Source organism: Cervus elaphus, chromosome 5 (genome assembly GCF_910594005.1).
Source record: "Cervus elaphus chromosome 5, mCerEla1.1, whole genome shotgun sequence".
NCBI lineage: Eukaryota > Metazoa > Chordata > Mammalia > Artiodactyla > Cervidae > Cervus > Cervus elaphus.
In genome coordinates this window covers 18,824,857-18,837,598 of record NC_057819.1, presented here as the reverse complement: position 1 = coordinate 18,837,598, position 12,742 = coordinate 18,824,857, and the positions used below count along the sequence as shown (strand labels likewise).

At 48.8% G+C, this 12,742-nt stretch overlaps 1 protein-coding gene across 10 annotated transcripts in view; it reads left to right on the top strand.

Moving 5' to 3' along the window:
* KDM2B (lysine demethylase 2B) overlaps positions 1 to 12,742 on the top strand; it is a 115,088-nt gene that overhangs the window by 89,433 nt on the left and 12,913 nt on the right. For all 10 annotated transcript variants that reach the window (XM_043901909.1, XM_043901905.1, XM_043901904.1 and 7 more), the window contains one exon: positions 9,197 to 9,421. In XM_043901909.1, coding sequence (XP_043757844.1) covers positions 9,197 to 9,421 — 225 coding nt within the window. The remainder of the gene's footprint in view (positions 1 to 9,196; positions 9,422 to 12,742) is intronic.

The window sequence follows — 12,742 nt, the reverse complement described above, 5'->3', positions numbered from 1 at the left end:
TTGGGACCAGGGGGTTGAAATCTGTATAAAACAAAGCCTTGGGTGTGTTTACGGCGTGAATTTACTCCGGGGAGATTCGTGTTTAGGAAGTTGGGGAAGAAAGTTGAGGTTTTACGAAGTAGAATCTGCATGGTATTTGAAACAGGGCACCGGCTTGGTAGACTTGCCTGAGGAATTAAGCATTGACGGGTTGAGTTATCGTGTGGGCATGAGAGTAGGTGAATAAGATGCTTACTTATAATCCCGGGTGCATTTCCTCAGTGGAATGATGTTTTGGAATGTTCAGGCCAAGATGTAGGAACATTTTTTTTTTTTTCCTTCTATCAGGCGTGGTTGAGGAAGTACTATATATACTGCACTTAAGTCGTAACACACATATTATTAAGTGGTTTTATGTAGCAGAGACGAAGTTAAAGTGCATTTTCTCAGTTTTGCTGGACGTTTTTCAGGCTCATCGTGTATCTTATGAGGTGTTCCTGAATCTCACTTGTCTTCTGGATCATATGAACACAGAGACAACCCAAGTGGTTTTGCCTCGAAACTTTCATCAGGGCAGTAGCACAACCTGTGAGGTACTCAGTTCATGCTGCTTAGTTCACTCTTTCTCTGAAAATTTTCAGCTCAGTGTGGGTCTGCCTGATCCCTGCCAACAGGGTACCGTTCCTGTGTCTTGTCACTCATAAGACACCTGTATTCAGTTGACTGTGTTTTGGTGTGTCAGGTGAGGTTCCTGTTACCTGTTTTGTTTTGGTTTTTTAATTTGGCCACACCCTATGGTAGACACTACATGGCACAGGACATCTGTATGTCTCTGGGCTTAAATCACCTTTTCACTTTTTGCCACTCCTGAGAAGACCTATACTCCCTGTAGGCAGATTTTTTTCCCCCTTCTGCTCACATCAGTCAGCCTGACTGTGGCACTTCTGGAGTTGTTAGTAATGGAAGTTCTCCAGGTTGCCATGCTAGCTTTAAGATGATGCTACCACTCAGGAACATTGAGGGAGATGACCTGTAAGCCAGGCCAGTGGGCAGAAGGTTTTCCCCAGAGTCCCAATAGAGAAGTTGGCTGTCAGCCACAGACCCTGCATTTGCCAACCCTCCGGGCCATGGCTCCCTGCTGCTTGCCCTCCCACCCCCAACCCTTTCCTCAGCCCCAGGATTTCTTGGATCTGAGAAGAGCAGCTTCCTCTGAGGCAGCTGTGTCTTCCACATGGGAGCCAGAGCCTCTGGATGGAATCTGCAGCTCACAGACTGTAGACCCCACTCTCTGAAGTCTCCTTCAAGGAGGGGCAGAAGTCTTGGAGTGTGGGCATGCAGATATGCTCGGCCACCTGCTGCGGGCCACCTGCAGTGGAGGCCCTGTCAGGAAGCTTCTCTTGCTTGGTCTGTCCCTGCAGCTGAGCCTGGCCCCTCACCCTTGATCAGAATTTTGCCTGCTCTACCTTAAAAGTCTCTGCACTTCCTTGGTCCCTGCTGGAGGGTGCTGTCCAGTCCTGGGCGGCATCAGGCTTCCTTAGGCGTGTACCGCAGAGCTGGCCTTGTGCCCCGCGCCTTCCCACAGTACCTTGGGTCTCCCCTGCTCCCAGTGTTGGGCCCATGCAATGGGAGAGACCCCTGGTTGGGCCTTCTCCCATGGACTTCCTTTGCTTCTCCAGTGCAGAATGTGCTAGAAGATTCTTTTCAGCTCTGAATTTTTAGTTTGAGGGCTATTAGTAAGGGGAATCCCATCTTGTGTGTTTTTTTTTTTTTAAACTCCTGAAGAGTAAATACCATTATTCCTTTTTTTTTTTTTTCAACTAAAAATGATTACTGCTTGTTTGTTAAAAATACTAATTAGGGGAACTTGCCTGGTGGTCCAGTGGTTAGGACTCTGCTTCCACTTCAGAGAACATGGGTTCGATCCCTGGTTGGGGAACTAAGATCCCACATGCTCCATGGCACAGCCAAAAAAAAAAAAAATTAGGAAATTATGATGAAGAAGATCTCAGAAATTTATATGGCTGTAACCACTGCATTATTCGCTGTAACTGTTAATACTAAGAGTGACATTCTCATATGCGCCCCTGAACCTTCCCCAAATCCCATACTAAAGTTTTATGGCCTTGTGTGTATGTGCATTTTTCTGGAATAAAGGTCCTCAGCTTTCCTCGGATTCTCCAGAGGCCCTCCCCTCCCCTGGGTTTCTGGTAGCTCCTGTGTTTTTATTCTCTTGCTCCTTACTCTTGGTATATAAACAAACCCAAGCCCTCCCTGGAGTTTGCAGGTGTGTGTTAAGGAGCCTGCCACGCAGCTCAAAACCAGCCTTTCTTGGGATGTCCATTATGCTTGAAGATCTGGGAACAGACATGATGTTGAAAAAAATCTGTTATACAACTGAAGGTAATGTTAGCATGACAAAGATTTCCCTGCTGTTTGGCGGCTCTGGCTACCCTTCTTGGGGCCAGGTGTCAGCGGGCTGCTGTTAGGGGCAGTTTGGTGGGGAACACCAAATCGTAAAAACAGACACAGCGCGTTTACTGTTCTCTTCTGACTGACTCCTCTTGACAGTTGAAACTCTGGCCTGCTCCCTCCTTGAGACTCGTCTCTGGCTTCCGTCTGCGATGCCACAAACTCCTGCTGCTTTTCCCGCCCTTCTGGCCATTCCTCATTAGGGTGCTTTTTGTCACCCGGCCCTAGGATGTTTTCTCTCCTGAAGGGTCCTGCTCAGGACCCTGTGGTCAACGCTGTCCATTGTCCCTGAACAACCCTGTGGACTTAAGTAGTTCGGCACCACGCGATGCTGATTCCCAGCCGTGTGCCTCAGCTCCAGTCCCTCCTGGCTGCTTGCTACTGGCCATCTTCCTTGGCTGTCTCATGGGTTCCTTGGATTCCATGTGTCCAAAGCGGATTCGTGTTCTCTCCTCTCTCCTGTTGCTCAAGCCTGAAACCTCAGAGTCTTCCAGGACTCTACCTACTTGTAAGCCCCACCTGCAGCCAGCCTGCCAGGTCTTCTAAACCGGCTCTGCTTCTAAAACACCCCTGAATCACTCCCTCCCTGGCATTTCTTCTGTGGCTTCTACCCCAGCCTTCACAACCCTCCGCCTGACTGCTGTAGCATCCTCAACTCACATCGCTGTCTTTCATCTTGCCCACCACCCGAAAAATTCACTCCCCACAGTGTGGCCAGAATACAGTCGTGTTGTTCCTGCATGCAAAGTCCTTGAAACCGCTCTTACACAGAACACCATAATGTGGTCTATGGGGCCCTGCAGGTTTAGGCTCCTGCTACCTCAGGGCTGTTTTCCAGGAGCCATATCAATCTATTCCTTGTACAAGTCATCTAGCTTCTTCTCTATCTTACTCTTCCTTCTGCCTAGAATATTCACCCCTGAACCCCACCCCTCCTTCTGGCCTGCAGCAGCCTATCTTCTCTCTAAATCTCACTTTAGTCCCAGTCACTGTGTGTGACACTTGTCTCAGCCTCTCTTCCTCATGAGATGAGGCACTTCTGGGTCAGCATGCCAGGGCCAGGCTTTAGAGCCCCTGCCTGGGTATCTTGGCTTCTCATTTATGGGCAGTATGATAGTAAGGAGATCACTTAACTGCACTGTGCCTCAGTTTCCTTATTTCTAAATGGATGTGTGTGTGCGCACGTGTGCTCAGTTGTGTCCAATTCTTTGCAACGCCATCGACTGGGGCCCACCAGGCTCCTCCGTCCATGGAATTTTCCAGGTGAGAATACTGCAGTGGGTTGCCATTTCCTCTTCAGGGGATCTTCCAGACCCAGGGTCCAACCTGCATCTCCTACATCTTCTGCATTGGCAGGTGGATTCTTTACCTCAGAACCACCTGGAAAGATGATAATAATTCCTCCCTCATAGATTATCAATACAAATATTGAAAAAAGAGTGTTACTTCAGTAAATGCTAGCTTTTGATTTTATCATCATTGTGTTGCCGTGCATTTATGTAGTAACATATCTTTCTCCCCCTAGACTGTAGTGCCTTTGAGAGTAGGGAACAAACACACCTTACTCAGGTTTGTAGTCCCAGCACCTAGCATTGAGTTTGTATATAATTCAGAGCCGGAAGATGGTTGAGTGGGTAGGTGGGTGGATGTGTGAGGGGGTTAATGAATGAGTCTCTGGCACAGATCACGTGCTTTATTGGCCTAGTTTGGAGACATTTTTTCATGCACTTATTGCCCATTTCTTATATCTCTTTTTGGAGAAGTATCTGCTTAAATCCTTTGTCTCTTTTAAAATTGAGATATTTGTTGGGTTTTTTTTTGGTTGCGCTGGGTCTTAGTTGCAGCATGCAGGACCTTCATTGCTATGACCGGGATCTTTAGTTATGGCACTTGGGCTTTGCAACATGGAGTATCTAGGTCCCTGACCAAGAGTTGAACTCAGCTCCCCCTGGGTTGGGAGCGCAGAGTCTTAACCATTGGTCCACCAGGGAAATCCCGAGATATTTGTCTTTCTGTTGTTGCTGTTTTATACCTTCTGGATACTGGCCCCTTAAGAGATGTATAGTTGCAAATAATTTCTCCCACTCTGTGTACTCCTTACTTGATAGTGCCCCCCCCCCCTTTTTTTTTTTTTACTGCACCAGGTATTAGTTGTAGCACATGGGATCTAGTTCCCTGACCAGGGATCGAACCCCAGAACCCTGCATTGGGAGAGTGAAGTCTTAGCCACTGGACCACCTGGAAAATCTCTGATAGTGCCCTTTAAAGCACATAAATTTAAAATTTTGAAGTCCAGTTTTATCTTTTGTCACTTGTGCTTTTGGTGTCATATTCAAAAACTCATTGCCTCACCCAAGGTCATGAAGATTTATCCTTATTTTTTCTTCTAAGAGTTTTATGGTTTTAGCTCTTACATTAAGGTCCTCTATCCATTTTGGGTTAATTTTTGTATGTAGTGTGATATAAGGGTCCAGCGTCATCCTTTTGCATGTGGATATCCAATTATTCCCACACCATTTGTCAGAAAGACTGTTCTTTTCCCCACTGAATTGTCTTGACACACATGTCAAAAATCAGTTGCTCATAAATAATTGTATTTATGGGGCTTTATTTCTGAATTCTCAATTCTGGTGCAATGATCTGTATATCTGTCCTTATGCCAGTACCACACTGTTTTGGTTACTGTAGTTTCTAAGTGAGTTTTGAAATCAGGAGGTGTAAGTCTTCCAACTTTGTTCTTCATTTTCAAGATAGTTTTGGTTTTTCAGGTTCTTTGCATTTCTATGTGAATTTTTTTTTTTTTTTTTTTTGCTTGTCCTGCCCCCTGCACTGGAAGTGTGGAGTGCTAACTGCTGAACCACCAAGGAAGTCCTTCCACATGAATTTTAGAATCAGCTTTTCAGTTTCTACAGATGAACTGGCTGTGATTTTCATAGGGGTTGCACTGAATCTGTAGACCACATTAGGGAGTACTGCCATCTTAACAGTGTTATCTTTCAGTCCATGAATGTGGGATGTCTTTTTATTAATTCAGGTTAATCCAAACAATGTTAATCCCAGTATGTTAGAGATGAGGGGTTGAAGGTTCTGCCCATGAATATTCTGGAGAATAGGATCTGATAGGAGGCACTCAGTTAATGTTTGTGGAATGAATGAACTACTTCAGTAGTATTGCTTTTTTTAAATTTCATTATTTAAAACTTTTATCAGTAACATTCCTTTTAAGGATGATACTTACGAGATGTTGATGGGGATAAAGTGTTGAAATACTTAAGATTTGTGTTGGTTCAATTTTCCTAACCAGATGGAGCTGAGACTATGAGTCCTGGGCTGATAAAATCAACAAACCTTGGGGTTTGGAAGGCTGGTTTATATGTGAAAGTCAGTGGTTGCTACCATTCCTTTTGCTGAGAAGAACACTTCAGGCTGAAATTAACAAAGGAACATCCTGGGTTATTTGAATAGAGGTACAGGTAGGATAGAGTAGAGAGGAGTATTGATTTGGGCTTCCCTCGTGGCTCAGGTGGTGAAGAATTCGACTCGAATGCAGGAGACCCGGGTTTGATCCCTGAGTTAGGAAGATCCCTGGAGAAGGGAATGGCAACCCATTCCAGTATTCTTGCCTGGGAAATCCCATGGACAGAAGAGCCTAGCGGGCTATAGTCCACAGGGTCACAAAAAGTCGGACACCAAAGTTTGGGACTAAAAAAAGTTTGGGAATGTTTAGATGTCACCCAAAAGAGGTTAGGACAGAACCGTCACCTTCCCTAATAGGGACCTTCTGATCTTACCTGTTGATTTTCTCAGCGGTCTTTATGAGGCTCCTGCATTTCAGGTGTTGCTCAGTTGACTCCCGAGCAGTTGACTCCCGCTAGCCCATGAAGCTGCAGGCAGCAGCAGCTTCTCTGGTTGTCTGGTGGCCTGGCAAAGAGGGCCTGAATCGAGGTCTCTATAAGCAGCCAGGCTTACACCTCTTCCTTTGAGGCTCTGTCCGCTGTTGACTCTTGTCATTTTCCAGGATGTCTCAGCTGCCATCGAGATCCAGGCAGATTTGGTTTTCCCATAGACTGGGAAAGTGCTTCTTCAGATGAAAATGAACTTTGGGAAGCAAAGGAAAGTGGGCTTATTTCACAATCAAGTATGAGCTTTATGACTGGCCGAATTGACTCAACTCTGTTGCTTCCGAGTGGCCAGTGAGGCTAGGGGCGCTCAGCGGCTGTTTATACCCGATGCTCCTGAGTGGGAGGCAGAAGTCAGTTTTGGACACCTGGGATTTCTTCCCTTCTATCAAAGAAGCTAAGTCCTTAGACTCTCCTGCTCCAGGGTCAGCGTGCGAGCCCTTGGCCTTGGTTCTGTCTGTGGGACTGGACTGTGTTCTCTCTTCTCTGTACCTGACTCGTGGCTCTGAATCTCCCACGTTTCAGGGATTTGAGGAGTGAGTTGCTAACCGGACTCGGGCTTTTTACCAGAGACTCTTCTGGGCTGTAAAGAGAGGGAGAAACCTTCCTGGTCTCCATTTCTCTGGAAATTGATGTCCTCCTCTGCACCTCATGTTGGCCTCCATTCTACTAAGGGCGTCGAGGCACTAGCTGTGGGCCCCTTCCAGGGCATGTGGTCAGTTCCCATGGATCTGGGGGTGCTCGTCCTACTCGGCCTGCGCATCACTGTGGTTTATAGTATTTACACACACTTGCAGGGTTCGCACATCCTCTGCTGGCTCCCTGACCTTGGGTAGGTCACTTACCCTCTAGCTCCAGTTTCCTCGTCTCCCACAGGGTTATTATTGGGAAATTAGGTGATACCCTATGTGAAATGATGAGCAGGACGACAGGCCCCCGGCAGGTGCCCACCTGTACTGTGGTCACCATCCCTGTCATGGCTGCCTACTGCTTAGTGTTCAGGTCCACGGTCCCTTATGTGCTGTTCTCAAATCTAGAGACTCTGAAAACTGATCTTTTTTATTTTTTCACTACTGGCAGCAAGACCTGACCTGAATTGACAGGATATGCATAGGCTGACATATCCCTCTGAAGGTGCCTGCCAGGGCTGTGGAATTGCCCATGTGAATGACGGGCCACCCCCGCCCCGAGACCTCCCTGGGCTGTGTGTGGTGTGCGAGGAGCCCCTCCACAGCTCGCAGGAGGAGTGACTTGCGTTGGGGCAGCCCCTTACCCCGCCCGGTGACACTGCCATGGTTTAGCGGGAGTGGTGGGGTCGGGGCAGGGGACAGTGAGGACACAGGGACCTGCGGAGCTGGCTCTCCTTTCCTCTGGAGTTGAGAGAGGGATCAAGATTCAGAAAACATGGTGGGAGTGAGGCGTGATTCTCAGAGAAACGTGGACTGATGTGGTTGTAAGTTTCTCAGCAGCCCCTGTAGTTTTGGGGGAGGGGACTGTAAGTGTGTGTTGTGTGTGTCAGGGGACATCCCTGGAAGGAAGACCTTCTCTGCACTGTGGTACATCGTAACCACACTTCTGGGCCTGGGAGCTGGCGCGGGGCAGGATTTTGCTGAGGGATCCAAGTTTGGCAAGCAACTAAAATGAAAAGGCCGAGATGGACTGAAGCCGGCTAAGAAGGACTTGAAGCATTCGATGCCAATTAGATCAGATAGTTTTGGGAAGAGAGTGTGTCTTCCTGACTGAGGGATGAACCGATTTTCAGCAAACAGAAAGCTGCCCCAGGGTCCTTCCCAAATCCGATCCCGGGTGGACAGTGTCCCAGCAGCTGGCTTCTGATCATGGTTTGCAAGAGGCTCTGGGGCTGGTGGCCAGGTCGTAAGGGTCTCAGAGCAGGACGTGTGGCTGGCTCGTGCCTTGTTCAGCATTTAGCACCACTTTCTGTTCACCTGTTTCTCTGATAGGATTTGGAGCCCATGTGGAGAAGGTCCCAGAAATCAGTTCCTTAGGGTTCTGGTCTCCTTCTCCAGAGGTCTGGTTTATTGAGCACATGTTAAGTGTCAGCCATCTAGTTGAGGGACAGTGATGACAAGCACCCTCTGTAACTGCCTCCTGAGCTCTTGTCTCCAAAAGAAGACTCCCACAGGAGGACGGGTAGTTACACTGTGACGGCCGGAGCAGGCGGTCAGGGAGGGCAGCCAGGAGAAGGCGGTGTGTAAACTGGGCCCTGCAGCTGGAGCTGGCTTTAGCTGAGCGGTGTGCGGAGGGGGCGGTGTTCCTGGCAGAGGGAACAGAGGCAGGTTGTGTGGCCTCCCCGCGGAGACACAGATAGCCTGAGGAGCCTGGCCTCGGGCGTGCCAGGGGAGGCATGGGGGCCACGGGAGGCTCTTGAGCTGCCCTCAGAAGCAGGGGATGTCCCCTGCAGTTTTCTGGGCCTGCCATAATGAAGCACCAAACAACGGATCCCCTCTGGAAGTTGGAAGTCAAGGGCCCTGCTTTCTCTGAAGGTTCTAGGCGAGGACCCTTGCCTCTTCCAGCATCTGGCGTCTTCTGGCTTTCTTGACATTTCTTGGCTTGGAGACGGTGACAGCCTTCCAGTCGTCTCTCTGCATCTTCACATAAGATCTCTCTGCCTGCCTCCACGTTCCCCCTTTCACCAGGACACCAGTCCCACTGGAGCAGCGTCCCCCCTAAGGACCTTATTTTAGTGATTTCCTCTATAAAGACCCTATTTCCGAATGAGATCACATTCTAGGGCCGTGGGGTCCGGACTTCAGTATGTCTTTGGGGGGTGGGGCACACTTTACCGCCTAAACCCCGTCTCACCGAGTCGCCCGTGTCTTTTCCCGCAGAACCGGGCGGTAGGTCGGCCCAAGGGGAAGCTGGGCCCGGCCTCCGCGGTGAAGTTGGCCGCCAACCGGACCACGGCGGGAGCTCGCCGGCGCCGGACGCGATGCCGCAAGTGCGAGGCCTGCCTGCGGACGGAGTGCGGCGAGTGCCATTTCTGCAAGGACATGAAGAAGTTCGGGGGCCCCGGGCGGATGAAGCAGAGCTGCATCATGCGGCAGTGCATCGCGGTGAGTGCGCCCCGGGCTGCGCTTCTCCCCCGACCCAGACTGCCTGACTCGCGGAGCCGGAATCCAGGCCCCACCTCCTCCGCGTGGGGCCGGTCTCTGCAGTCCCTCCGCTGACAGTGTGGCCACAGCAGAAATCGCGGAGGGGTTCTTCCTCCTGGAAAGAGGGGGGCACTAGCGCTGTTTCCAGATTGCTGGCTGCAGGACAACAGGATGGTTCTACCATGTGCTCGGGCTCCTTTTCCTTCATAGTCCGATGGTCTTATAACTCCTTCCTTCCCTCGATGACCCAGTACTTTGAAGTCTCAGCCATTAAAAATGTCGGGGCAGCCTGTCCTGTCTGTGACCCCGTTGCCAACATTTATGGTCCAGTTCATGATGGTTGTGGGCCCTCCCTTCCTTCCTGTCCTGCCTTCAAAGTCAGAGGTCTGGGTGGAAGGTCAGCGCCCCTCCTGAGGGGGCCGTCCCAGAGAAACAGGACTGATTTACGGTGTCCAGGAGTGGGCTGCTGGAGAGCCTGGCCAGGCCCTCCAAACCTGGCCTCCTGCTTCGCCCCTGGACAGGGCAGTGGGCACCGACTCTGGCCACTCGGCGGGGTCCCAGCTCTGCGTGCATCCGCCCTGCACACACTCACGCACTCTGGCTTCCTTAGGGCACTGTGCCCCCAGCCCCCAGGAGGGAGTGGCCATCTCCCTTCTCCCTGGGGACAGCAGGCTCAGCGGGAGGATCAAGGCCTCCGGCCCAGGTGAGCCCATTGCAGGCCCAGCCTGGCATCAAGGGAGCCTTCCTCCTGTGCCACTGCTCCTCCAAGCCTGGGGCACCTTCCTCTTCTCCCTCCGACGCATACTGCTTGTATTTTCTGTCTCTGTTTTTAATTGTGGTCAAGAACTTATGTGACCATTTTTAAATGTACATGTCAGTGATATTACCAATGTGCTTTTTTTAATGCAAACTGATCTGTGGAACTTTTTTATCTTGTCAAATGGAAACTATATATCCATTGAACAGCACCTCCCCCCACCCCCTACCTCAGCCCCTGGCAACCACCTTTCTACTTTCTGTTTCTAATTGTGACTACTTTTTACATCTCTTAGAAATTGAATCAGGCAGGGTCTATCTATTTCACTTAGCGTTAATGTTCTTGAGGCTCATCCTTGCCAGGGTTTTCTTCTTTGTAAAGGAAGACTGATATTCCACTGTATGGATATGCTGAATTTTCTCTTTCTATTCATGTGTTGATGGGCATTTAAGTTGCCCCCACCTCTTGGCTATTATTGTGAGTAATGCTGCAGCGAACATGAGCATGCCAATATCCCTTTGAGATCTTGCTTTGAATTCCTTTGGGTATATACTCAGAAGTACCATTGCTGGGTCGTCTGGTAGTTCTGTTTTTAATTGTTTGAGGAATCTCCATGCTGTTTCCCACAGCAGTTGCTCCGTTTCGCCTGCCCACCAGTAGTGCACAAGGGTTCGTTTCTCCATATCCTTCTTATTTTCCACAACACTTGCTGTCTTCTTTTTTATGATAGTGGGCATTCCTAGTGGGTGCGAGGTGCCACTTCATTGTGGTTTTTTTTTTTTTTTTTTTCATTGTGGTTTTGATTCACATTTATCTGATGATTCTTGATGTCAAGCATGCTATCATGTGATTGTTGGTCATTTGTAGACCTTCTTTGTACAAATATCTGTTAAAGTCCGTTGCCTATTTTAAAATTGGATTGTATTTCTGTCCCTGAGTTGTAGGAGTTCTTCATATGGTCTGGATGTTAACCCTGATCAGATACACGGTTTGTAAATAACCTTCTCCCGTTCTGTAGGTTGCTGTTTCTCTCTGTTGACTGTCTTTCTTTTCTGTGTGGGAGTTAAACAGTTTCATGGCTTGTGTTTTTGTGACCTGTGCCCAGACCATTGGAATGGATTTCAGGGAATTTGAATGCTCCCCTGAAATTAAATACAGATTGTTATCTGTGTTCATGAGTGCGTGTGCATTTTTCTGGAGTGAGGGTCCATGACCTGTTGCATTCTGTCACGATTTAAGAGAGGTTGTCTGTAGGGACTCTGGGTTTAGAGAATGGTGTCACCTAAAACCTGGCACATCAGTGGTATCCCAGGACTGTCTCTTCCTCTTCGGCTGTGCTTTCTCTTTAACCCCTGCCTCCCCTGCAGTGAACCAGGCCCAGTTATAGGAACCTGTCCCTGCCGTCACCTCTTTGCAGCCCTGGTGCCTGGCCCGGTGCCTGGCAAAGGGATTGTCGGTTGTAGGAAACCTCACCTTTGTGTGTGTCTCCAGTCTGACGTTTCTGGGACTGATGGCAAATGCAGCCTCAGCCCAACCCTCTGTCCTTCTCTTCTAGCTTTCGCCATCTTTTGGGGCACTTCTTGCCACATTTTATCCACCTGTGACCCAGGCAGATCCCCTGCCCCATCCTGCTTCTCCAGGCCCGTTTCCCTGAAGTGTGGGTCTACCTCTTCCTGTTAGAAGCTTTCCCTTGCACCCCTTCTCAAGGACGCTTCCCCCACTGGCTTGATCCCTTCCCACCAGCAGCACCCTCTCCCTCTAGCCTGGGCCGGGGTTTCCCCTCCTGTGTCTCTGTTCATTCACCGAGGCGTTCACTTGGCCTCCGTGTGTGCATTCAGGCCTCCTCACCTGAATGAATGAGAACTCGTCTTCAGTGTTGCATTCACTTGAACAGAAATGTGTTGTCATCTTACAGACTTTTACTAGTTATTGGTGGAGTGTGTATCCTAGCTTATTTGAAGCTGTTCTAACTCAGTTTACTAAAAATTGGTCGTGTGTTTCCTCTGGATCCTGAGCACTGGGAGGTGGGCGTGTATAAGGAGGAGAGAGTGAGAGCCTACCCACAGGGGTTTACAGTCTAGGACTTCATCAGCTCTCAGACGTTGTGGTCTCCAGATACCCTCTTAAAAATTATAAGAACCCCCAAAGAGCTTTTGTTTATGTGGGCTATTTATTTATTAACATTACTGTAATAAAATTTTTTAATGTTTTGAATTCATTTAAAAATGACAAGAAACCGACACTATATGTTAGCATAAACAACATTTTTATGAGAAATAACATCTTCCAAAGCAAAAGGGATGAGTAGGAAAAATAGCGTTGTTATGTTTTTGTAAATCTCTCTTATGCCTGGTTCATTAGAAAAGACCTGGGTTTTCATGTATGCTCCTGTATTTATTCTCTTGTGGTAATGCCTTAGAAGAACTCTTTGAGGAAAATTTGGGCTCGTAGATCTGTAGTTGGAAAAGGGAGTAGTCTTTTACTCTAGTGTTTTCAGGTAATTGTGAATATTCTGACCCACCACC